At 45.5% G+C, this 26983-nt stretch overlaps 1 protein-coding gene across 2 annotated transcripts in view; it reads left to right on the top strand.

Annotated features, from left to right (window-relative positions):
• The window catches only part of disp3 (dispatched RND transporter family member 3), a 323436-nt gene that overhangs the window by 153056 nt on the left and 143397 nt on the right, over positions 1 to 26983 (top strand). For both annotated transcript variants that reach the window (XM_069919044.1, XM_069919043.1), the window contains exons 4-6: positions 2675 to 2811; positions 10306 to 10440; positions 24769 to 24929. In XM_069919044.1, the coding sequence (XP_069775145.1) occupies positions 2675 to 2811; positions 10306 to 10440; positions 24769 to 24929 (433 nt within the window). The remainder of the gene's footprint in view (positions 1 to 2674; positions 2812 to 10305; positions 10441 to 24768; positions 24930 to 26983) is intronic.

Genomic DNA, 26983 nt, shown 5'->3' with positions numbered 1-26983 from the left:
AGTATTCCAGAGGGCGCTGAGGGCCAAGAAGGGCCTCGGGTGCTGAAGGCTTCCTGATTGTACTGGAGGTTTGGATCTGGAGCTCGGGTTGCCAAGGGATGGAACAGGACTCTGTACGACTGCAGAGGGTACCCGAGTGCTGGAGGCGAATCCATGGATACTCATTAATTCTGAAGGGACTCTCTTCCGCTTCTCTCTCTCTTACTATAAGGGGTACCTGGCAAAACTAAGAGACTCTTCGTCTGCATAACAGTATACTAAAGAAAATATTGAGTAATGTTGCATTTCATTTTTTATTACATAAAAATAAAATAATCTTGAATTACTTTTTTTTGCAATAAATGCAATAATCATTCTTTTGCCTCATGACGCATTCTGTAACTTGATTTATGTTAATATCTGAGGAAAGTTCGGAAAACCTTGTTTTGTGTTTTTTTTGTAAGAGTGAGATGGGATTTGAACTAAATTAAGGTCATGGCAGATTTTGACAAGTTGGACAAGTAGAAACTCACGTGAATAGGGTGGTGAAGAAGGCTTTTAGTATGCTGGCCTTTATCAATCATTGCATGGAATATAGGAGTTGGGAGGTGATGTTGAGATTGTATAAGACGTTGGTGCGGCCTAATTTGGAGTTCTGTGTGCAGTTCTGGTCGCCAAATTATAGGAAGGATATAAACAGAGTGGAGAGAGTGCAGAGAAGGTTTACCAGAATGTTACCTGGGTTTAAGCATCTAGAGTATAGGGAGAGATTGGACAGATTAGGTCTTTATTCTTTGGAGCGTAGAAGGTTGAGAGGGGATTTGATAGAAGTATTTAAGATTATGAAAGGGATAGACAGAGTGGATGTGGATAGACTATTTCCGTTAAGAGGAGGAAAGATTAAAACAAGAGGACATGAGTTAAGAATTAAGGGGCAGAGGTTTAGAGGTAACATGAGGGGGAACTTCTTTACTCAGAGAGTGGTAGACGTGTGGAATGAGCTTCCGGGAGAAATAGTGGCGGCGGAGTCAATTGTATTATTTAAGAAAAGGTTGGACAGGTATATGGATGAGAAGAAGATGGAGGGTTATGGGCATTGTCCAGGGAGGTGGGACTAGAGAGGGGTGTTTGGTTCGGTGCGGACTAGAAGGGCCTAATGGCCTATTTCCGTGCTGTAAATTGTTATGTTATATTATGTTATGGAAGTGACGGGTGAAATATGAGTGATGTTTAAGAATCAGGGATGCCCATTTGAGACAAATATGGGATATTTATTAGCCTAAATGGTCATAAGTATTTGGAATTAGGGCAGTAGAAGCAAGAAGTGTTTTTGGGCAGAGGCAGAGAGATATTACAGTTACATTTAAGGACTCCTAATTTACTCATTATTTATTACTGAACATTTATAAATCTGCATTTTCACAGTCGGTCTGTTTCCAGTTCTTCCTTTCTAAGAGCAGTTTTCAGTTACTGGTAATTAGATGTTCTGCAAAGAAAGAATCTCAGGGTTGTATGTGATGCTGTGTAGGTACTTCGGCAATAAATTTAAACATTCCACTTTTGTAAATAGATAAATAAATAAATGGAAGAATGAATGAATAAATAAATAGATATATAGATAAATAGGTAAGTAGATAAGTGAACTAGTCAATAAATAAATAGATAAAGAAATAAACAAACATAAGTAAATATAGTGCCAGCAACAACTGGGGTTTGAATCTAATTTTAAGTTATGGGAATTACTTGATTAAAGTGAACTTTACATAATTAAGGACTACAATACTGTTTTTTTTTAAATTAATTCACATCTTGCACTGTCTTTTAAACTTTATTTTTAATGCTGTTGTGTTATTTAGGCATTTTAAGAGTCAGTTTCAGGAAACCAGAAATGTTGCCTATCCAGGATCTATCAATCCCCTTAGGTGCTGGATACCAGGGTCTTTATTGTTTAACTCACTGCATACCCTTGTAAGTGCAGTTATAGTATTTTTTCTAATGGTAAGGAATGGTAGACGGCCCTTTGGCCCACGAGACCCATTCTGCCCAAATGCACCCAGCTGACCTACCCAACCCCGTACGCCTTGGAGTCGTGTGAGCAATGGAGGAAATGCGGTGCTAATGTTGATGTGTGGCTCTGAATCATATCACCAAGTCTCTGCAGTGAATCTGAATCCCCATCTTCCTGATTCAGAGGTAGGAGTGTCACAAATCATGCAAAATTAAAAGTATTCGAAGTTTTTTTTTACTGTTTGCTCAAAGCCGTGTCCAAGGCATTTCCAAAAGCTATAGAATGAATGGGTTTTGGCATTGTCAGAGGGTAGAGCAACTCTATCGGAACGATCTTTCCTTGCTTGTAGCTATTAATCTGCTTTGACGTCATGTGGCATAAAAGCTTCGAAATGTCAGCAAAGAGAGAGGTTCGGCTGAGAGTACTGGAGTATGTGCATTTCCTTTTAATTCCATTTCATTGCTCTCTCCCTATATTGTTTATTTTCAGCTTTATTGTTATCTAACTTCCTGTAAAGTGCCTTCGTTAACCAACAAACAAGCCCATGGGCGTCGCATATTCGGACATGTCTTACCGTGGTGGTTGATACTGTGAGAAATTGGATGAACACATTTGTAACGATCGAAGTATGGAGTCAAATATTTGTTTAGAAAATCTAATTCCTCGTTTTGCTTATTCCTTTTGCAGGAAAGTGAAAGTCCTTTATGGCGGAACAGACCTGTTTGACTATGAAGTGAGACGGACATTTAAGAATGACGTGCTGCTTGCTTTTATTAGCTGTGGATGTATCGCAGCCCTGGTGTACGTCCTGACCTCATTTTCAGGTTAGTGTCACTCCTTGTTGAAACTATTGCTACATTCTCTTGCAGTTTGCTTTGTTATTGTTTCGCTGCCTTGCCACTGCAACACCGCAAGTGCCTCCCAGATGTTGCTGGAGAGTAGTGCAGGATTCTTGTCTTCAAATTTTTGCCCTTATCCTTGCCCTTACCCTCCCCACCATCGAGAACATAATCAAGGATCTGCACCACCGCCCAGCACACGCTCTGTTCTCGCTGCTGCCATCAGGAAAGAAGTACTGGTGTTACAAGGTTCGCACCACCAGGTTCAGGAACAGCTGCTCCCCCTCCACCATCAGGCTCCTCAACGACAAACTCAATCAGGGACTTTGGCACTTTATTGATTTCTCTCTCTCTCTCTCTCTCTCTCTCTCTCTCTCTCTCTCTCTCTCTCTCTCTCTCTCCCCCCCTGTATTGCCCAATCAGTTTGTTTACATTTCTTTGTTTGCATGTGTACGTTGAGTCACTTTTTTCTTTGCACTGCCAGTAAGTGGTAATTCAGCCTCGCACAGAGGAAAAAAGAATCTCAGGGCTGTATGTGATGTCATGTATGTACTCTGACAATAAATCTGAAATCTAAATCAGGAAAACAATGGAAATTCAAAACAGGCCTCACCTCTCAATGCACATACACGCAGAGAAGATTCCTGAACAGAGGCCAAGAACTGAAACCTTCTCTCCTTCTATTATGTCTTTTCAGCCTTTGGGATTTTTTTTTTAATTAAATGAAGCCAGATCATTACTGGTATTGTGTCCCTCAGTCCCTGAATCCTTGATTGGAACTGAAAATGTTGGCCATCTGTTGTGTGCGAGCTGGGCAAGGGTGAGCAATAAATGTGAATCAATGAAATTTAATTATACGGTGATATTATGTCATGAATAGCATTTTCAAAATTACTTCTTGTGGTAAAACTCTTTTCATTGAAAACTTAACTGAAAGAATTATGATCGTTTCGGCCCCCAGACTTCCTAAAATGTTGCTTCTCTTTCTGTAAGGAGCGCTGGGCAATACTAATGGTGATTTTTTTTTTGTCTGTCTTACGACAGGCTAAAGAAAATTTTGTGTAATATTACATTTTCTGTATTATTACTGGCGGAATGCCTCATCTCAAGGGCTCACAAATAAGCACCTGAACTTGGCCTGGCTGATGGATCCTTCCTGTACAACCCACCTCGCACGTCATCCTCAAGGTGGCTGCGTTGGAGTGGAGGCAGCCGCCTACCTCTTTGCTGAAGGCAGATTCGCTCAGAGTGCGTAGAGAAGGATGCAAAGGTCCTTGCCACGGTTCAGCCCCAGCAGCACCGTGATAAGGGACTGTCGATCTACAGGCTGTTCCTGAGGACACGCACAGAGTCAGACATCCAGAACTGCTGAAAGACCACCAACTCGGTGAAAGATGCACTTTGGTCAGCCCAAAACCGGTTGGTCTTTCAGCACACAGAAATGCTTGTGAGGGAATGCTGCCAACTGGCACATTCCATACTGCAGGAGTGCAGCCAATGTGAGGGTACTTTGGGGAAGGACCACAGTCTGGAATCCTCCCATTACTGGACACCGAGGGCCTAAAACCCAGATGCTGCCTGACCCACTGAAGTCTTCCAGCACTTCGCTCTTGCTCTAGTTTCCAGTATTTGAAATGTTTTGTGTCTCCATTTCACTTACAAGTGACTCTAGAGCCTAGACAGTGAGTAGCAGATTGCACTATGCAACAATTTTTTTTCAGAGCGTTTGCTTCCAAAAACAAAACGCCTGGGGAGGATGATAGACCACTTCAAGCTGAATACAAAGATCAGTTTAGGTTCGCTGTATCACCTAAGAAAGTTGGAGAAACATTAAATTAACTCTGATTGAATTTCCCATGTTTAATCTCATAATGATGCCGACACACTGGCATTTGTTCAACTGACCCAAAAATCTTTTGCCGCTGACTTTCGTTTGTACTCGGCATCTGATTCCTCTTGTGTCGGTGTCCAACAATAGTCAGCCGGCATTGATGACTTCCAGTTGCCCAGATTCTGCTTTTCTATGGTCGCAATCTCCTGGTGCAACCTTTCACTAAGTTCATCGCGGATGGCACCAAGATCAGCCGGGATAAACTCCAAGTGCGAAGGCAGAAAATGAATTTTCAATGACACGCTGCACTTCGTAGTTTGGTAGCATGAATTAGACTTAAAATATGACAGGAAATTTCAAAAATGGGTTATATCTAAAATATGGTATGCGATAGGAAAAAAAAAAAGGTGATTTTTGAGTTCAGCAGCCAAAAATCCATATAATGCACCCAAAAGTGTTCAGGAAGCAAAATATTCATGAGCCAGTGTTATTTGTGCAGACAGGTCAAATGCCAACATTCTCAGCCAAGGTTGCTGAGGCAAGCTGCGCTATTTACTCCCTGGCTAATAGCCAATATCAGAAGACATCTATTTAAGGTGCGTGATGGAAAGTTCAGAGAGTAGGTTTTTCACTCAGAGTGAGGGGTGGGGAAGGGTGTTGCCTTGAATACATTGCCAGGAGTGATGGTTGAGGTTGATACAATAGGGATGTGAAAATTATCAGAAGCAGGATCAGGCTTATTGTCAAGAATATGTCATGAAATGTGCTGCTTTGCAACAGCAATGTTGTGCAGAACAAGGTGCAAAGTGCTGTCAATTACAACTCTGTAAATACAAGATTTTTTAAAAAAGTTACTCGGGCAAAAAAAAAGTGAAAAGGTGAGGTAATGTCAATAGGTTTATTGTCCATTCAGTAATCTGATGGCGGAGGGATAGAAGCTGCTTATGTACGTACCATTGGGTCTTCAGCTCAGGCGCCTGTACCTCCTGCCTGATGGCAACATTTGTGCGATTATGCTTTCTTGTGGGCACTCTCTTAAAGATCTCCTTAATGGAGTAAAGACTAATGCCCAAGATGACACTGGCTGACTTTACAATCCTCTGTTCCTTTGCAATGGCACGTAGATTGAGGGATAGAAGAGGTCCCCTGCTTTTCCCATTTCACTGTTCTATAGTTCCAAACAGCATCAATGACAAGAACACTTTTAGGATTGTTGATTGGGGAATAAATTCACAGGCAAAGCATTCTACTTTGACTGAGAATAGTGGGGTAATTTGCATTTACCTGCAAAGGTTCAGTGTGGCTGTAACATGGTTTGATGTCTTAGGTGCACCTCTGTTTGGACAGCCCTTGATAAGAGGCCTGGATGGTGCACTGACATCTCTGGAGTCAGCCTTGAAAACGTTCTCTCATATGGGAAAATTAAAATTGAAGTAATATTTGTATCTTATTTGTTAAACCAAGGAGAATGTAACAGAGCTTTGCCGTTATTCTTATTTAAAATGATTCTTCGGAAGCCAATTAATGGGGGCATACCTACCTTCCTCCTGCTCCCCCTTTCTTTCCCTTTTCTTCTATCAAAGAAACCTAAGATTCCACCCCCCCCCCCCCAACCACACCACCTCCCTCTCTCTCCCACCCCTCACCCTGACCCCACACACTGCATTTTTCAGCTACTCCCATCAGGAAAGAGATGAAGGAGTATCAGAGCCAGAAACACCAGGCTGAAAACAGCTGCTTCCCATGGGAAGTGAGAATACTGAATAACTGCCCCTCCAAGACTCACACTAACCCTCATACTAACCCTACAAGTCTCCACTATTTATTGAACAATATTTATTTTGATACATGTATATACCAGGAGTGGACAATTTACGCATCCAGCCCACGAATGAAATGAATCTGACCTGGAACCCAAGTGTTGCCCACCCTGCATAGACAGAGTCCATGGGTTAGATGCAAATTAGCTCCCTCTGCACCCCCCCCCCATCCAGCGCTGCCGCTGCCACCCTCACCCAGTGCCACTGCCATCCTCCCCACCTCGGCACGCTGATCAACTACTGACACGAATGGTAAAAGGTTGCTGGCCCCTGGTCTATACTGTATATACTGCATGTGCCTGTCTGTAAGTGTGTAACGTCTTGTGTGTTCGCATGTTTTTGCATCGAGGACCGGAGAACGCTGTTTCATCAGGTTGTGATTGTTCAATCAGATGATAAAAAACTTGAAGGTGAACATCTTCCCCCTTCCCATCACCGCTCAGCTCCTTCCTCTTCTTCCAACTCCCGCTTGTATCAACTTGCCCGCTCGTGTTCTTCCCCCTTTTCATAAACTCCCTCCACCCCACCCCCCCACAACCTTCTTATTCGGGTGTTTGCCTGGATCTCGGCCCACCTGAAGCAGGGCTCAAGCCCAAAACATCGACCACCATTTTTTTTCCATTGACATTACCTGATCCTCTAAGTTCCTCCTAAAATTTTCTGACATGCTGGCCACAGACCAATTAAATATCAAGATGGAAATTAAAGATTTGGGGGTGGGGGTGGGGGAGGGGAAGAAACTTGACAACATGACAGAGTGTTGCAGCAAGAAATCAAATCTATCACCAGTCACACCTTCAGATTTTGAAGTGTACTTCAGGACAAAGATCTTGTATATCCATGTGCTGCTGTGCTCTTTACAAGAACAGCAACATTGCACAGGCAAAGTTAAATAAATGTTCCTATTTTACGCATGACAAGCCAATTATTCAAGAATAAGGGCACGAAAATAGCAAGAGGTTAGTTACACAGCCTGTCAGCCTGAATACAAATAGACTATCCACCATTTCCAGCGAAATGTGACTCCAAACGTGAAACTGTGAAAATATTTCACTGTTCAAACAATAAATATTATAAACTGGAGGAACATACTGCATTGTTTACCACCTTTGGAAGTACATTCTGGTGAAGAACCGTCTGCCAGGAGCAAGAGATTAATCCCCTGGTTTGAAGTGTGTCTGTAGCCAGCTGAATCATCACCATCTGTTTACCTTGCTTTTTCCGAACAAAAAATAATTGGAGCTATTTTTTTTAAGCACACAGGCTCATATATCCACGCCAAATATTCTGCAGTAATTTTAAAACAATTTATTAAAACTTGAGTCAGATTTCTTGCATTTACTTGAACATAGATCAGTGGTTCTCAATCTTTTTCTTTCCACTCACATCCCATTTAAGTATTCCCTTATGCCATCAGTGCTCTGTGATTAGTAAGGGATTGCTTAAGGTGGGATGTGGGTGGAAAGAAAAAGTTTGAAAACCACTTGTTTAATTGTACCTCATTGACTTGTTATGTGCAGGATTTCATCACTCCAAATGAAATGGGTCAATGTCAATTTTTCTCAAGCCAAATATTTCAGTAACAATTAGGTCAAGAGCAGTGATTCTCACCCTTCCCTTCCCACTCACAGACCACCTTGAGGGCCGAAAGGGCCTGTTACCCTCCTGATGTCTAAATTTAAATTGAAAACTTTTCACCATGTCTGTCACTGAACGCACCAAGATCAGCAGGGAAGAAGTCCAAGTGCGAATAGAGAAAATTAATTTTCAAAGACATGTTGTACCACATGGTTTTATATTCTTGAAGGAGACTTACTATATGACAGGAAAGCACAAAATAGGTTATGTCTAAAAAAATGAATATTTTAAGGTGATTCTCGTGATCAGCTGCCCAAACTCCAAAAGTGTTCAGGAAGCAAAATCTTTGTTGTCCAATGTTATGCGTATGACAGCTCTGAAACAATACAGAGAATATTGTACACACCCTAGTTCATTTTCTGTCAAATATAGAACCATAGAGCACTACAGCACAAAACAGACCCATCGAGAGATCTAGTCCACACCAAACTATTAACCTGCCTAGACCCCTTGACCTGCACACAGAACATTAATCATATAATAATGAAGACTATGGAAAGCGTCTGCCGATTAAAATAATTTTCAAAATCCTGAAGTTTAAGCATCTGTTCTTGACTTCTGACCCAACATTTCTCATTATACCGCTATTGTCACATTCTCCCCTGATCAGAATCCAGCAATGGCAGCCTTTGGGTCTCCATCTATGACTCACCTTTCTCCTCCTGACCACATTTTCCTCTTCGATCTCTCTCTCTCTCCCCCCTCCCTCTCTCTCCCCCCTCCCTCTCTCTCTTATCCCCCCCCCCTCCCTTGGTGAGACCACACCTGGAGTATTGTGTGCAGTTTTGGTCACCATATCTAAGGAAGGATGTTCTTGCAATGGAGGGAGTGCAGAGGCGATTCACCAGGCTGATACCTGGAATGGCAGGAATGACTTATGAGAAAAGATTGCACAAATTGGGATTGTACTCGCTGGAGTTTAGAAGATTGAGAGGGGATGTCATAGAGACATATAAAATTCTGGCAGGACTGGACAGAATGGATGTAGATGGGATGTTTCCAAGGATGGGAAAATCCAGAACCCGGGGCCATGGTTTGAGGATAATAGGCAAACCATTTAGGACCGAGATGAGGAGGAATTTCTATACCCAGAGGGTGGTGAATCTGTGGAATTCATTGCCACTGAGGGCAGTAGAGGCAGGTTCATTAAATATATTTAAGAGGGAATTAGATATATTTCTTCAGTATAAGGGTATTAAAGGTTACGGAGAGAAGGCGGGGACGGGGTACTGAACTTCTATGTTTCTATGTTTCTATGTTTACCTCGCACCCACCAATCAACTGTCTCTGTCCGTCATCTTTCAACCCACCAATGGCCCCTGTCCAATCCCTCCCACCCTATCCTTATGATACAAGTTATCTCTCCTCTGCATTCAAGTCAAGTTTATTGACATCTGATTACACAAGTACAACCTGATGAAACAGCATTCTCCAGTCCTAGTGCAAAACACATAGACACACAACCAGACATAACACACATGCAGGCAAACAATACATATGCAGGACAAGTATTCAGCTTATACAAATAAAACAATAAATATTTACGATTTCATGAATATGAAAGTCTCGGAGGGTCAGTGTGAGCAGTTCCTTTGGTCGTTCAGCGTTCTCACTGCCTGTAGGAAGAAGCTGTTCCTCAGCCTGGTGGTGATGGCTCTGATGCCCCTGTGTCACTTTCCCGATGGGAGCAGCTGAACGATGCTGCATGCGAGGTGGTCGAGGTCTTCAATGATCTTGTGCGCCCACTCTTTAGACTTGATCCCAGTAGATCACGACAACTGGTGGGGAGGGTGGGGGAGTTGAGGGAGAAACTTAGTGGTCCTCTCTGCCACTCTTATTGTCCTGTGGATTGACCTCCGATCCATTTCTGTGCAGCAAATGTACCCCAGTGTGATGCAGCCGGCCTGGATGTGCTCAGTCTTAAGAGTTCCAGCCCGAAACATTGACCATTCTTTTTTTCCCACTGATACTGCTCTACCCTCTGTGTTCCTCCAGTAGATAGTTTGTTTGCACCAGTGTCACATGTTCTGTCTGTTTCTGTGACTTTGATGCTTGCTTTAAGTTTTCATGTTCTGAAATTGCAAACTTATGGGTTTTTTTTTGATTTGTAGCTCTTGCATCTCGATACTAACAACCATACTTTGGTTCTTGAAATGTTCTAACCTTTCCTGTCATTTTATATTTCACCAGCTTTCCTGACTTTCTTTGGGATTGTCAGTATTGGTTTGAGCTGCCTGGTTGCCCTGTTTCTCTACCATGTGGTCTTTGGCATTCAGTACCTGGGAATCTTAAATGGAGTGGCTGCCTTTGTTATTGTGGGTATTGGTGAGTAACATTTCAATCTTCCACTTTACTGTGACCTTACAAAAGTTGCACTTTTGTCTATCTGTGTGTTTCCATTTCAAGTTTTAAATGAATGATGTGTGAGTCTAATGTTGTATTCAAATTTGCCAACAATACCATGTCAGTATGTTGAGTCAGAAAGGGGTTGAGTCAGCCTACAGGATGGAGATTGGAAACTTGGCTGAATGATGCACCAAAAACAACCTTCCACTCAATGTCACCAAAGCCAAGGAGCTGATTGTTGACTTCAGGAAAGGAGAGCCAGAGGTATATAATCCAGTGATCATTGGGAGATCAGAGGAGAGGGTGAACACATTTAGGTTTTTCAGAGGATCTTTCCTGGACCCAACACACCAATGGCATCGTGAAAAAAGCACATCAGTGCCTCTACTTCCTCAGGAGTTTGCAGAGGTTTGGTATGACACCATAAACCCTGGCAGACTTCTACAGATGTGTGGTGACCGGCTGCATCACAGACTGGTATGGGGACACCAATACCCCTGAGCGTAAAGCCCTCCAGAAGGTAGTGGATGCAGCCCAGGACATTATTGGCAAAACCCTCCCCACTATTGCGTACATCTACAGGGAACGCTGCCATCGGGGGCAGCAGCAATCATCAAAGACCCTCACCACCCAGCACATGCTCTCTCACTGCTGCCATCAGGAAAGAGGTATAGGTGCCCCGAGACTCGCACCACCAGGTTCAGGAACAGCTGCTACCCCTCCACCATCAGGCTCCTCAACAACAAACCCAATCAGAGACTTATTTAAGGACCCTTACGCGGGCACTTTATTGATTTTCTTTGCTCTCCCTGTATTGCGCAGTCAGTTTGTTTACATTCGTTATCTGTCTACAGTTCTTTGGATTATTTACATATTCATGCTGTGTGCAGTTTATTTTTTGCACTACCAATTAGTGGTAATTGCGACACGCCCCCAGGAAAAAGGAATCTCAGGGTTGTATGTGAATATCATGTATGTACGCTGACGAGAAATCTGAATGTACAATATACTGATGTACCAAAATTCTACTTGCAGCTGCCAAAGAGGTACCAACTATAATAATAAAAATTTAAATTAGCACAGTTGCAGGACTCAAAAAGTGATAATAAATATCAAAGGAAAGGTGTAGTTAGTGCAGGAAGAAAAAAATGTACAGACATCTTTTTGTAGTTTATGGATAGGATTAAGAGATAAGTCGGAAAGATTCATCATTAATTAATGCAAGAATTAGCACTTGTTAAAGTAAAACATGAAAGTCTGCAGACACCTGTGGTTAGAAGTAAAAGCACAAACTTAGCAGGTCAAACAGCGTCCTTTATACAGCAAGGATTAAAAAAGTACATAACTGATATTTCAGGCTCATCAAGTTATGGGAAAAAAAATTAGTAACAGCAAAAGTGAAGCAGAAGAGGTGAAATGAGACGAATTTATCAGAGGAAATGATGCACAGACACAATTATCATCAAGAAGGTTATCGCCAGTCAGGAGCAAAGGGCTCATTTATTAATTCAGCTGTTCCCAAGAAAGATTATCCTTCTTAACCATTTCCCTTCAACACTAAAATTAGCAAAAGAGCAGAATTTCATATACTTGCAATCTTGTTTTGATAAGATCATCCAAAGTAGGCGTGCTGGATGTATCACAGCATGGGACAAGAGCTGCTCTGCAAGAAGCTACATAAGGCCGTGACTTCATCTCAGAGCACAGTGAAGACTCCTGCCCTGCCATGCAGAGGTGTATCGAGGATATGGCAGGCATGGCATGTGTCCTGGACACCGCTTGATGGGGGAGGGCACCAGGAAGGAGGGGTGCCACTTGAAGAGGGGAGGGGTGACCACCCCAGTCAGTGCTGCTGCCACCCCGGTCAATGCTGCTGCCACTCCTCCCAACAGTCAGTGGTGCCACCGCCGCTAATCGCATCCCCTGCCACCCCGGTCAGCGCCACTGCCCACCCCCCTCCCCGGATACCCTTGCTTTTCCTCCTTCTCTGTCCTCCCTCAACTAATACAACACAAATGCAACATGACAGCCACCAAGATCAGCCCTCGCAAGACCTCCTCGTCGCCGTTCATTTTGCTGCACTGGCCACCCCTGCCGTAGGTGCTATTTTCCGTTGGTACGCCCCTGCCCCATCAACCCCAAACATGCACTCCTCTCCCTCGAGTGTGCACGCACGCACCAACAAGCAAAGAGTTGCTGCCCTGCCGCCATCCGGAGCCCGAATTAACCCTTTATCAGTGCTCTCGCTTGGTGCTAATTTTCATTATAATCCTATTCTCTGTAAATTGTGCCCTTTACACAGTTGGATAAATGTTAGATCACCTGTTAGTCAGAAGAACCCTTCTCGATATTTGTGATAAATAAACTTTAAAAAGACTTAATTAAGTGCTCTGTGACATTTGCATTTCATTTCATGTTTGAAATTTGTTTCCAGGCATTAAAAAGTAATTATTGTTAATGCACAAGACATTTGAGTATCAATGAAGGCCTCAATTATAAAAAGCTAATGAACTGGGACATTAGTGATTTTAGTTTCCAGCTCAGAGTTTTCCTTCGATTGGCTCTTCGCTGAATTTAGAAAGCGAACATGCTAAGTAACACAACTCAAGCAGAAGCAACACTAAGTGTGCATTTCTGTCCCCTCATTCCCTCGACTTTCTTTCAAATATCTCGATTTGTGATGTACAGCAGCAGCAGTGAGCAGACACAAACTCGAAGACTGTGCAACAGGTTTTATTTGGCTTAAAGTGCTACAGTAGTGGCTATGACGGTGGCTCCCGAGTGACTGCCTCGGGAGACGCTGGCTGAGGACTCTATCCCAGTCAGGTGATTGACACCCAGCTGGGTGGAGTCAGCCCCCTAGGGGGTCTATTCAGGTCAGCTGATTGACATTGGTCAGGTGTGGTCTTCCTGCAGGTACAGTGATTTCCCCTTGCTGTAGGCTAGTGGTGTATCGCCACACGGTTCCAGTGTAAGAACCGAGAGTGGCCACTGAACGGAATCTACTCCATCGTTGATTTATATTTTGAGTTCATTATGCATCTATGCTGACCAGAGTCATTCAGTTCTCAATGCAGTTTTATAACTCATCCAGGATGCCAGTGTCCTGGGATAAATCTCCAGCATTTGTACTGTAAAATCATTTGAATTCATTCACATCAGATTTGGTTTCAGCTTTTGCAAATTATGAAACTGTAGGAAATGGCTCAGAATCCAAACAGCCAATACAGACAGGCCTTTATCTTATACTGGATTTATGTGTTTCCAATTGATTCAAATGAAGTATTTTTCATTTCTAAAAATTCTCTCTGATTTTCTTCCCTTTAACTAAAATTGTTGGGAGTGACCGATTAGATAGAATCTGGGAATATTAATGCCAATTTGTTATCATGGGGACCTGGTTTGACCCTCCCTTGATGCTCATGATCATTGCCTAACACTTTCGTGGCAGACATGTGACTTGCCCCTTAACGGGCCATGTCTGAATCGATGGGACTAGGACAAGATGGGCCCAAGGGCCTGTTTCTATGCTAAGTTATGATCTGTGTGGATGCCAATTGAAATAAACCAAAGCTTGATTTGCATCATGTGAGTGTGTTCACACTAGGCACTTTCAGGTGGCCAAAGTACCCTGATGTAAAGCCGCGTATTTGACCCCTATGCAGTTGTCGGAAGACCACCTGAAAGCGCGGGAGGTACCTGAGAGGCACACTTGGTAACCCTCCTCCGGGAGGGATAATCGCTGGAGCACTGAAGTCCCCCTAGGCACCTGAATACAGACACGTGAAAGCGACTGCTAAGGAGATGACACTCAGCTGGCGAGCGCCTGACAGCCCCCCTCCCCGCTGCCCCTGACCTTCAGCACGGGACATCAGAGCAGGGGCAGCCAGCATGGGCTGTCAGCGCTGGGGCCTCCGGCACGAGATGCTGGGGTGGCCAGCGCGGGCAGAGCAGTGGGATCAGTGTTGGGACTAATACAAGGCTGTGGGGAGAGAGCGGGGCAGTGGGATCAGTGTGGGGACTGACACGGGGCTATGGGGAGAGAGAGCAGAGCAGTGGAATCAGTGTAATGCAGAAACTTTTGGTGAAGATGGGAGCAGATATTCAGCCAGCAGAGGGCATTGGTTGTGCTTTGCTCATAGCAGTTGTTTGAATAAAGTTGTGTGAAACAGCAATGATGTCGCCTGGGATGAAGAGCTGGTTGATGCTGCTCGCCATTGGGATGACTCTCTTAAAGGGTCTCCTTATCCCTACTTAGTAAGAGTCTTTATATTATTAAATATATTAGTAAAGATTCATTTGTTACCTTGGGGGTAACAAATATAAAGTTATCCTTTGTCTTTCGGGCAGCTCCGTGGAGGGGAGGAACCTGCAGATGCAGCGATGGTTAAATGTTTTCAAAGAATGTGACTGAAAATAAAGTAAAATTCTTTGTGGTTTAGAAATTCGTACAAGTAATGTTTGTTCAGTGTAAGTACAGTATAGTGTGCCAACAACAACATCGCACTCAATGTCAAACCAAAACCATGGATCTGATTATTGACTTCAGGAAGGGAAAACTAGACGTGTACGATCCAGTGATCATTGGGGGCCCAGAGGTGGATAGGATGAGCAAATTTAAGTTCTTGAGAGTTATTATCTCAGAGGATCTTTCCTCGAGCCAACACACTAATGAAGAAAGCACAGCAGCCCCTCTACTTCCTTAGGAATTTGCTGCAGTTTAGTATTACACCAGAAACCCTGGCAAATTTCTATAGACATGTGGTGGAAAGGGTGCTGACTGGCTGCATCACAGTCTGGCATGGGGACACCGATACTCCTGAGTGTAAAGCCCTGCAAAAGGTAGTGGACACAGCCCAGGACATCACGCAAACCCCTTCCCACCATCGAGAACACCTACGTGAAAGGCTGCAAAGGATTCAGACCACCCAGCCCACGCTCTGTTCTCACTGTTACCGTCAGGAAAGAGGTGCCACAAGACTCACACCACCAGGTTCAGGAACACCTGTTCCCCCTTGTAATGGAGGATTAAAACCATGTACTCAGATGCTTTTTGCTTATGTGGAACTGACGACACTGGGTCCACACGCAGGTCACCTTACTTTCAGAACTAGCAGATGTAATTAAACTCAGCCATGGGGACTTATCTGAAGATACACTTTGAAATGGAATTCCACCGTGAGGCCCAGGGAAAGCAGTTGTCAAATACGACACTCTGAAATTGACGTATTGGTCACAACCTGTCTTGCTCAAGAAGTTTTAATGAGTCCTTGTATCTACGAGATAAACCAGGATATCATAGCATCCTGCTCCATAATAATTAATCTTCTAAATTGTAGAATAGTATGCTCAGCTTTGATTTTGACTGACAAATGTTAGAGGGAGTGGGTGCATGATTAATTGTTTTTGGGGTATAAAAGTCTGTGGTCCTGCTGCTGAAGTTTAGACTCTCCGAGGGGTGGGAACACCCCTTGTCAAGAAGGAAGAACAGCCAGAGTCCGAGCAACGTCCCGGTCGGGGGAGGTGGAGAAGCTGCTACCAGCGCCCTGACAACCTACTACAAGTGTGCAGTTGTTGCCTCGCTTCGGCAGTTGGGACCAGTCCAAGCGTTGATAAGTATAGTTGGGAAGGGCTTGCATATTGTAGTGTGAAATCAGCTTTTGAATTAGTAATAAACATTTGTATAAACTGAACTGCTCTCGGTGTGTGTGTCTATTTTCTTTCGGTAGCTAAAACACTGTGACCAATCTAAAATGAACAAAATGAGAGGTATAAGTTTACCCAAGACAATTGGCGCTGCGAGCAGGGTTGGTCTCAAGATGTTTCGCCGAAAGAAAGAGGTGAGCCCTGAGCAGTTTTTGATTCCGGGATGGACTTCCAAAGATGATGGGTTTGGCATGCTGGCTAATACCCTGTCTTTGTTGGGACCACCCATCAGTTGGGATGAAAGGTTAGAACCCTTAAGTGTGCCTCTGGGAGAGCGGGTTGCCACTCTCCTCCGAGAAAGTAAATTTCCAAAAAAACGGGGGATGCTGACAGACGGTTTTTGGCTGCTGGCCACAGCCTTACGCCACTCCGTTCAGCGTGAAGTTGAATTAGTTCAGCAGCAGGTAAAGTCTGAACATAAGAGAAAACAACTAGAGGAGGAAGTAGAGACTCTGCGACAGCGCTGCTCGATGATGAGCGAAATTGTTAGCACCAGTCAGGATCGAGCTAAAGAATGGGAGGATAAGCATGTTCAAACAATTTGCCGTAATATTAAACTCCGGCAACAGCTCTGTGCGAATAAGGAAAAGCAAGGGGTAGAACCTAATCCACACCGTATTCGTGCCATGATAAGGAATGGCAATGATCCTGATGTAATTGATGATTGGAACGGGAATATCTGGTATGATGATAATGGTAATAATGCAGATACCCCCCGGCATGTGCCTGGCATACTCCCCTCTCCCTCCGCTGTTCAAGCCCGCCCCGTAAGGCAGCGGACTGTCCAAGCAGATGAAGGCGAGAGGGGGGATGATGTAAGTGTAGAAACTGAAGGGACCGGTGCTCCGATCTCCCAAGCGGACCCAGGGGAAGGCTCCCAAACCCCTGCTTATGCTAGGTGGGCTCCCCCCTCAACGGGATGGTCTCAGCAGCCTCCCATGTGCCAGAGTGGTAACAGGGGTCGGGAGCAGTCAACAACAATACGTGACTTTACTATAAAAGAGCTGGCCGCCATTGGAGATCGTTTTAGGCAAAAGACAGGAGAAACTTTGGCGGCCTGGCTTCTGCGGGTTTGGGAGCTAGGGGGAGGTAGCATATATCTGACCCCTGAGGAATTGTTGGGGTTAGGATCATTAACTACTGATATTCGAGTCACTGCTGAATTACGTGGCAGAAGGAGAGATGTAGACTATTTACTTGCTACTCTAGGAGAAGCCCTGTTACGGGTGTATCCGTCACCAGTAGATTGGGATCTGCATTTGCAGAACCATTGGGGCACACCAGAGGAGGGTATAGCAGTGATTCGCCAACAGGCCGTGGCCTCTGCTTTGTATGCGGGGCGCCTGAGGCTGTGGATGCATGGGGGGAGCCCTGATGAAGAATTATTCACAGCTGGAATGCATACACGATTGGTTCGTTCAGCCCAACCTACTATACGGGGACTGGTCCTGTCTGTAACTAGTCCGCTAATTGGGCACCTCGTATCTGAGGCGGTGCACGCCCTATCTGGACTCCAAGAACTGGAGTTGGGAGGTAAAATCCACTCACGTACAACCCAGGTTAAAGCAGACAGACAGGATGAAAGGAGAGGGGCTGCTGTTAATAATGGACTGACCAGAAAAGAGCTTTTTCTAACTTTGTTAAAGTTAGGCGTACCTAAAAGTGATATTGATGGGAAACCTACTGCAGTCTTGTATGCCCTTTATAAGAGGAAGGCAGGGGAACATCATCCCCAGATGCTGGGTCCTCCCGGCCCAGCTGTGCCTTCTGCTCCCACTGCTGCTTCTATCGAGTCAGCTTCTCCTGCCCCAGTTACCCGTGATGAGGTACAACAATGGGTTAAACAGGCTCTTAAGGATAACAATAGCATGTGGTCCTGGAAACCCCCGAACCCTTCTGAAGCCTGAAGGTGTGGGCAGGATTCCCGTGTCTATTCCATCGAGACACGGCGCACACACGGGGATCCGCGGCCCTACATACCATTAACAATTCACTGGGGTGGGGGTAATGATCGCCAATACTTGGCTTTGGTTGACACCGGTGCAGAGCACTCGGTGATTCCTGGTAACCCCGACCTCTGGAACGGACCCACATTTCGAATAGAAGGAATGGGAGGGGCAATCACCCTGGCAAAGGAAATAAAAGTCCGTGCCACGGTGGGTGATGGCCCTTCCCCCATATGGTTACATGCGTTGGTAGCTGCCACTGACGAGTGTATTCTGGGTATTAATATGTTGGCCGGTACAGCCCTTAATACTAGCCAAGGGGGGTTTGCATTCGGAATTCGGACTATTACAAAAAGATTAGTGGTGGGTCAGGCCAAGTGGGATCCCGTGGTGGTGCCACCCCCCTCAAAACCTGTATGCATTCCGCAATATCGCCTCCCTGGAGGGCAGGAGGAGATTACCGCCACCATTGATGCTTTGAAAGAAGAAGGGGTAGTGAGGCCTGCAACGTCGCCCTTCAATAGCCCTGTTTGGCCGGTCCAGAAGCTGGACGGCTCCTGGAGAATGACAGTTGATTATCGTTTTTTGAACAAACATGCCCCACCACTTGCTTCAGCAGTTCCGGACATTGTCACTCTTATTGAAAACATTGCTACTGGGAACTCAGGAACATGGTATGCTGTCATTGATCTCGCTAAGGCCTTCTTCAGTATTCTTATAGCTGAGGACTCACAGGATCAGTTCGCCTTTACCTGGAAGGGGCGCCAGTATACCTTCACCCACCTTCCAGTATCGCCTTCCCTCTCAATTCACCATTATATTGATGATGTGGCCTCCTGGAGCCTCTGGCAGAAACAAGAGGGTCGCCGAGTCCCACTAGGATTCTCGTCACGTACCATGCCTGAGGCTGCCACTCGTTATTCTGTTTTTGAACAACAGTTACTAGCCTGTTACTGGGCCCTGCTAGAGACTAAAAGAATGACAGGTGATGCAGATGTTCAATTGCGACCTGCACTTCCTATAATGAATTGGGTCCTGGCTAATGATGCTAATCTAAAGATCCGGCGGGCTCAGCAGTCTTCTATTGTTAAATGGAAGTGGTATATTCAGAGTCGTGCGACCAGAGGGCCTGAAGGGGTGGGCCGCATACACGAACAGGTGGCTTACCATCCTAGGTCAGGAACTCAGTTATCGGAGGAGGGGGATGGTGGCTCCAGTCAGTATGCTGAGTTGAAGGCAGTCACTTTACCACTAGATCCCCATGATCACCCTCTTCGCCTGTTTACTGATTCCTGGGCTTTGGCTAATGGACTTGTGGTATGGATGCCTGATTTGCAAAAGAACAACTGGATGATACATGACCGCCCAGTATGGGGCAAAGAGTTGTGGCAGCTGTTGTGGGATGCTTCCCACCATCGTGAGATAACCGTTTATCACGTTGATGCCCATACCAATATGGCGACTAACATGGCTCAACATAATGCAGTAGCAGATCAGCTTGCCACTATCAGCTGTGCTGATACCGTCCCCCTGGCTCGATGGGCACATGAACAGAGTGGTCATTTGGGGGAGAAGGGATCAGCTATGTGGTCCCGTACACATGCTTTATCCATCCATAAGGATGATGTCCGCATGGTCATATGTACATGCCCAGAATGTCAGCTTGTGAAGTTCCATACCGTTCCACCTGGTCCGCATGGCCGAATAAAACGGGGTGCTCACTCAGCTGCGGTCTGGCAAATTGATTACATAGGCCCCATGCTAGACTGCATGGGTAAATATTACGTCCTAGTAATGGTTGACACCTTTTCGGGCCTGGTTTTTACTTTTCCCACCAAGACGGCTGACCAAGCTAGCACTATCCAAGGACAAAACCATTTGATTTATCGTTATGATGTTCCAGAGGAGATTCACTCTGATAATGGCTCGCACTTCTCCGGGAAAGCAATCTGTGATTGGGCAAATGACAACGGTATTTTATGGGTCCACCATATTCCTTATTACCCGCAGGCTGCCGGGTTAGTTGAACAAATGAACGGCTTACTGAAGGAACAAATTCATTTGTTAACATCACTGGGGACCCAGAAGGGATGGTGCCATGTGCTGCAGCAGGCAGTCGACAATTTGAATCATCGCCCTTTAAAAGGAGGTACACCTTTCCACCGACTTCTTCACGCTCCTGAATTACAGCCTATTCCAGAGGAATAACAGTCAATGCCCCCCATCCCCGAACTAGAGAATGTTGGACAAAAAGTATGGGTGGCACCACCAGGTAGTGGCCCTCCTGTAAAAGGGGAAATAGTGACACCTGCCCAGGGTAACACTCGGTGGGTAGCTATTGAGGGACAGGATGATTTAGTCTGTTTAAACACTGAACGCTTATGGTATCGTGAGTGACATGTGTCAGGCTTCTTTGTTCCAGGTTCTCCATTTTACACTCCTGGTGATCTGGCTTAACAGCTGCTTTGATGCCAGCAATTGGATTTGTAATGTCGAGGACGTTCCAAGGGAGTTCCCAGTGGGAAACACGGTCCGATGCATTACACCAAGGAAGTCCTCGGTCACCAGCCTCAAGTGCAGCTTATATAAATATGTTATTGTTCAGCATGTTTCAAAATCTGTTCGTGAGCTCCAGTATCTGGGTATTGTGGCCAACAAGGATAATTTGAGCCTTGGTTGGAATCCTTTCTCATGGCTAACTGCTACATTTGGGGGAGTGGGCCACAATATCCTCCGTTGGTTGCTCGCGTCATTGCTTATCTTTGTAATTGTTGTTTTGATTTCTCTTTTTTCGCTCCCTCTGTACTCAAATACTGGTTAGGCCTCGCAAATGACAGATTGTGACCAAGGGGTGGAATGTAATGGAGGATTAAAACCATGTACTCAGATGCTTTTTGCTTATGTGGAACTGACGACACTGGGTCCACACGCAGGTCACCTTACTTTCAGAACTAGCAGATGTAATTAAACTCAGCCATGGGGACTTATCTGAAGATACACTTTGAAATGGAATTCCACCGTGAGGCCCAGGGAAAGCAGTTGTCAAATACGACACTCTGAAATTGACGTATTGGTCACAACCTGTCTTGCTCAAGAAGTTTTAATGAGTCCTTGTATCTACGAGATAAACCAGGATATCATAGCATCCTGCTCCATAATAATTAATCTTCTAAATTGTAGAATAGTATGCTCAGCTTTGATTTTGACTGACAAATGTTAGAGGGAGTGGGTGCATGATTAATTGTTTTTGGGGTATAAAAGTCTGTGGTCCTGCTGCTGAAGTTTAGACTCTCCGAGGGGTGGGAACACCCCTTGTCAAGAAGGAAGAACAGCCAGAGTCCGAGCAACGTCCCGGTCGGGGGAGGTGGAGAAGCTGCTACCAGCGCCCTGACAACCTACTACAAGTGTGCAGTTGTTGCCTCGCTTCGGCAGTTGGGACCAGTCCAAGCGTTGATAAGTATAGTTGGGAAGGGCTTGCATATTGTAGTGTGAAATCAGCTTTTGAATTAGTAATAAACATTTGTATAAACTGAACTGCTCTCGGTGTGTGTGTCTATTTTCTTTCGGTAGCTAAAACACTGTGACCAATCTAAAATGAACAAAATGAGAGGTATAAGTTTACCCAAGACACCCCTCCACCATCAGACTCCTCAACAACAAACTCAATCAGGGACTCATTTAAAGACATTTACTTTTGTACTTTATTGTTTGTTTGTTATTTTCCTTTCTGCTGCTTGGTGAGTAACAAATGGTTGGAGAACAGTTTAAAAAGGGTGCGGACAGGGACTCGGGCCTGCTCAGTCATTTGCGGTCGTAGTCAAAGGGTGCTGCAAGTACTTGATGAGCAACAAGTGGTTGGAAAAGGGCATGGAGGTCAAAGGGTTAAGCTGAGTTTTGATTTGTGTTGAGTGTTGATTAATTTGGTAATTGAGTTAATTGGCAGGGTTCAATAAAAGGAGGGGTATAACTAAAATTGCAGCCCAATGGGTAACCTAGTGAGACTCTGGCTCAAGAGGCTTTGGTGAGCAGAGGCTGAGAACGAGCTTGCTACTGGAGAGGTGAGGCCAGATGAGGTAGTTTAAAACCTTTAATTAAATTTTAGATAATGGAGTCAGCTGCACCTATAAAGGGTGCTTTCAGCTGTAGTTAGGGAACTGGAGCAGGAGTTGGATGAACTGTGGATCTTGAGGGAGGCAGAGGTAGTGGCAGACAGAAGTTTCAGGGAGGCGGTCACCCCTATAATTCAGGAGGCAGGTCGCTAGGTGGCTGTCAGGAGAGGGAAGAGGAAGATGCAGACAGCTCAGAGTACCCGTGTGGCCGTTCCCATCAACAACGGGTATACCATTTGGATACTGTTGATGGAGACCTACAAGTGACGAGTCAAGGTCGCTGTGTCTCTGGTGCAGATGCTGCTTCCCCCTCTGGTTCAGAAGGGAAGAGGAGGGTGATAGTGATTGGGGACTTGTTGGTTATACAAGTGGTTAGGAAGTTTGCTGGACAAGATTGGGGCTCCCAGATGATAGGTTGCCTCTTCGGTACCAGCCTCAGGGAAGTCTCTGATCGAGTACACATCATTTTGGAGGGGCAGGGGAAGCAGCCAGATGTCATGGTCCAAGTGGTAACCAAGGATGTAGAGAGAAGTAGGGATGAGGTCCTGAAGGAAGAATATATGGAGTTGAGGAAGATGTTTAAAAAGCAGGACCTCAAGGGTGGTAATCTCGGAATTTCTGCCTGTGCCACATGGTAGAGACGGTAGGAATAGGAAGATGCGTTGAATGGATGTGTTGCTAAAGGGTTTAGGCAGGGGTTCAGATTTGTGGATCATTGGGAACTCTTCTGGGGAAGGTCTGACCTCTATTTTAAAATAAAAAGGTGGACTGTACTTGAACTGGAGGGGGACCAATATCCTGGCGGGCAGGTTTGCTAGACATTTTGGGAAGGATTTAAGGTAGTTTGGTGGTGGGGGGGAAGGAAATCCGAATGAGAGTACAAAGATTAGGGTAGAAGGACAATTAGATTTTGAAGGGAGTGAGGAATTGTTAAAGTTAATGAAGGAGAGGGGGTAGTAAAAGTAGATGGTGATCAAAGGAGTGAATGTGGAGGAACATTCCCTCAAGTGCATGCAAGGTGTATGGTGAGTCAGGTGGATGAGCTTAGAGCATGGATTGGCACATGGAAATATGATATTGTAACCATCAGTGAAACTTGGTTGCGGTGGGGTGGGGTGGGGGAAGAGTGACTGGCAGCTAAATGTTCCAGGATTCTGTTGCTTTAGGTGTGATAGAGTGGGAGGATAAAAGGTGGAAATGTCACATTGCTTGTTAGAGAAAAAATTACAGTGGTGTTATGGTAGGATAGCATTGAGGCTATTTGTGTGGAAGTGAGGAATGGGAAAGGCATGAAAACACTCTTGGGGGTGTATTTATAGACTCCCCTCTAAGGGACAGAGGGAATTGGAGGAGCAAATTTGTAAGGAGATGGTATGTATGTGTAATAAACACAAGGCGGTGATTGTAGGAGATTTGAACTTTCCACACATTGACTGGGGTGCCCAAACTGTAATAGGGCTGGATGGGTTGGAGTTTGACAAATGTGTTCAGGAAAGTTTTTTAAAATCAATAGAATAACTGACTAGAGATGGGAGCAGTATTGGATCTCCTATTGAGAATGAGATAGGTTTGTGTTGGGAACACTTTGGGTCTAGTGATCATAACACCTTTGACTCAGACCTCCCTGACTGCAAATGGCTGAGCCATTTTTAATGTGTAAGGAAATGTTGGATAGGTATATGGATGAGAGAGGTATGGAAGGTTATGGGCTGGGTGTGGATCAATGGGTCTATGTGGGCAAAGGTGTTTAGCATGGACTAGAAGTGCCAAACTGGCCTGTTTGTGCTGTTGTTGTTATATAGTTTTATTGTACAGTCAGTAGTTTACATTTATTCATGTGTACAGTTTTTTTTGCTCTACAAATAAATGGTAATTTTGCTTCGCCCACAGGAAAAAAGAATCTCCAAGTTGTGTATCTATTCTGACAATATATCTGAATCTTTTGCCTTTTAAGCTGTTTATTCTTAACACATGGGTATTAGTTGGGCGTTGTAAGGGCGAGTCTCCTACAACTGGGAAAACTCACTTTATCCAGCATCTACCAATCCCCATAGGTGCTGAATACTAGGAGTTTTACTATACATGTGTGCGTATATGTATGTGTGTATACACTTTATTGACGAATGCAGGGAAATCACGTGTGCATGCTCTTGTCAACTGTGCATTGGAACGTTTAGTCCCACTGCATTCAAGAGACTTTTAGATGGGCTCCAAAATATACAGGGTATTGAGGGATACGAGTCATGTGCAAGCATTGTGTACTCACAGATCTGGTAGATTAGAAGGCCTGTTCCTGTGCTCTATAATCTTCTATTAATGGAAGCTGAACACCTTTTTGTTAAATCGTACATTTATGTAAAATGGCTCTTCCTGATATTTGAACAAAAACATTGGTCCACCTTTACCCTTGGGTAGAGCAGCAAATTTGGGAGTGGTACCAGAGTCTGTTGACGTACAGTGAGGTTTCAACCCTTCAGCTCTCGTGATGTGAATGCGCTGTGTTTATTTCCTTTTGATTTTCAGCGATTTTAATTTTCTATTTTCAGGGGTGGATGATGTCTTTGTTTTCATTAACACGTTTCGGCAAGCAAGCCACCTTCTCAGCACACAGGAGAGGATGATTCACACCATCAAAATTGCAGGGAAAGCCACCTTCTTCACCTCATTTACCACAGCCTCAGCCTATGCAGCCAATATATTTTCCCAGGTTGGTTTAATTATAAGAACCTGATGCTGAGCTACCTGCTCATTTATTTTGCTCGTGTGATTGACGTACTTCCCGGTTTACTTGTAGAAGTATTTTTTTAATGACATTTTCTCACCAGGTCTATCTCACCAGCTGACTTGCGCTCGAGAGAATGAGGGGGGGGGGAGGAGAGAGGGGGGGGGAGGAGAGAGGGGGGGGAAGGAGAGAGGGGGGGAAGGAGAGAGGGGGGGGAAGGAGAGAGGGGGGGGAAGGAGAGAGGGGGGGAAGGAGAGAGGGGGGGAAGGAGAGAGGGGGGGGAAGGAGAGAGGGGGGGGAGGAGAGAGGGGGGGAGGAGAGAGGGGGGGAGGAGAGAGGGGGGGAGGAGAGAGGGGGGGGAGGAGAGAGGGGGGGGAGGAGAGAGGGGGGGGAGGAGAGAGGGGGGGGAGGAGAGAGGGGGGGGAAGGAGAGAGGGGGGGGAAGGAGAGAGGGGGGGGAAGGAGAGAGGGGGGGAAGGAGAGAGGGGGGAAGGAGAGAGGGGGGGAAGGAGAGAGGGGGGGAAGGAGAGAGGGGGGAAGGAGAGAGGGGGGAAGGAGAGAGGGGGGGAGGAGCGAGGGGGGAGGAGCGGGGGGGAGGAGCGGGGGGAGGAGCGGGGGGGAGGAGAGAGGGGGGGAGGAGAGAGGGGGGGAGGAGAGAGGGGGGGAGGAGCGGGGGGGAGGAGCGGGGGGGAGGAGCGGGGGGGAGGGGGGAGGGGGGAGAGGGGGGGAGGAGCGGGGGGAGGAGCGGGGGGGGGAGGAGCGGGGGGGGAGGAGCGGGGGGGGGAGGAGCGAGGGGGGGAGGAGCGGGGGGGGGAGGAGCGAGGGGGGAGGAGCGAGGGGGGGAGGAGCGAGGGGGGGAGGAGCGAGGGGGGGAGGAGCGAGGGGGGGAGGAGCGAGGGGGGGAGGAGCGAGGGGGGAGGAGCGAGGGGGGGTATCCCCTTCAAAGGGCATTTTGTGCATAGCCTCTTCTTTGTGATTTTATTTATGAATTGTTGTCCAGTTTCCAATTTATTATGCCGAGAAATTAGGATGGATTGGAGGAGCAGTAGGGGGGATTAATCCTATGAGGAAAGAGTTTAAAAGTATGACAGGGAAATAGTCTCTTTGAGACATACATTTTTTGCGCATGAAACATGAAAGTCTGCAGATGCTGTGATTGCAGCTTAATACACAAAGTGGTGGAGAAACTCAGCAGGTCAAGCAGTGTTCTTTATGGCACAGATACACAACCAACGCTTTGGGCCTGAGCCCCTTAGAAATGTGTGAGTAAGATGCTGGCAGGCACCTGAATAAAATGGTGGTGGGGGGCTGGCTGGCAGAGAGGAACACAAGTCTGCAGGCAAAAGGTCATAGGTCGGGGGGGGTTGCAGAAAGAGGTGCACAAGCCGATAGGAAAGAGGTGCACAAGCCGACAGGAAAGAGGTTTCAGGTGAATATGGGTGGGAGGGCAGGAGGGAAAAAAGTGAAGTGATGGAGGGGGTGTGTAAATCTCTGAAACAGAGGTTTTCAACCTTTTTCCTTCCACTCCCATTTTAAGTAATTCCTATGCCATAAGCGCACTGATTAGTAAGGGATTGCTTAACGTGAGATATGAGTGGGAAGGTTGAGAATCACTGCTCTGGACCCAGTTGTTACTGAAATATTTTAATTGAGAAAAATTGTCATTGCCTGGTTTTCAACAGTAAATTTTAACATAAGACTCTAGGACCATTGAGAATGTCCTGCTGTCCAGTCCATTTTTCCTATCAGCCCCACTGCCCAGTCTTCTCCCATAACCTTTAATGCCCTGGCTATTCAAGAAACTATCAATCTGTCTTAAATACACCTAATGACATGTCCTCCATAATTGCCTGTAGCTACAGATTTACCACCCTCTGGCTGAACAAACTCCTTCCCATCTCGGTTCGTAGTGGACGGTCTTCAATCCTGAAGTTGTGTCCTTTTGTCTTCTACACTCAGATATGATTGGCACCATCCAAGAAAATCACCCAGTCATGAAAATAAAACTGTTTTTAATTAATAGAGGCTGACTCCAAATAA

Source organism: Narcine bancroftii, chromosome 2, assembly GCF_036971445.1.
Source record: "Narcine bancroftii isolate sNarBan1 chromosome 2, sNarBan1.hap1, whole genome shotgun sequence".
Classification (NCBI taxonomy): domain Eukaryota; kingdom Metazoa; phylum Chordata; class Chondrichthyes; order Torpediniformes; family Narcinidae; genus Narcine; species Narcine bancroftii.
Note: the sequence above shows the minus strand (reverse complement) of the source record. Positions and strands in the feature narration are given on the sequence as shown.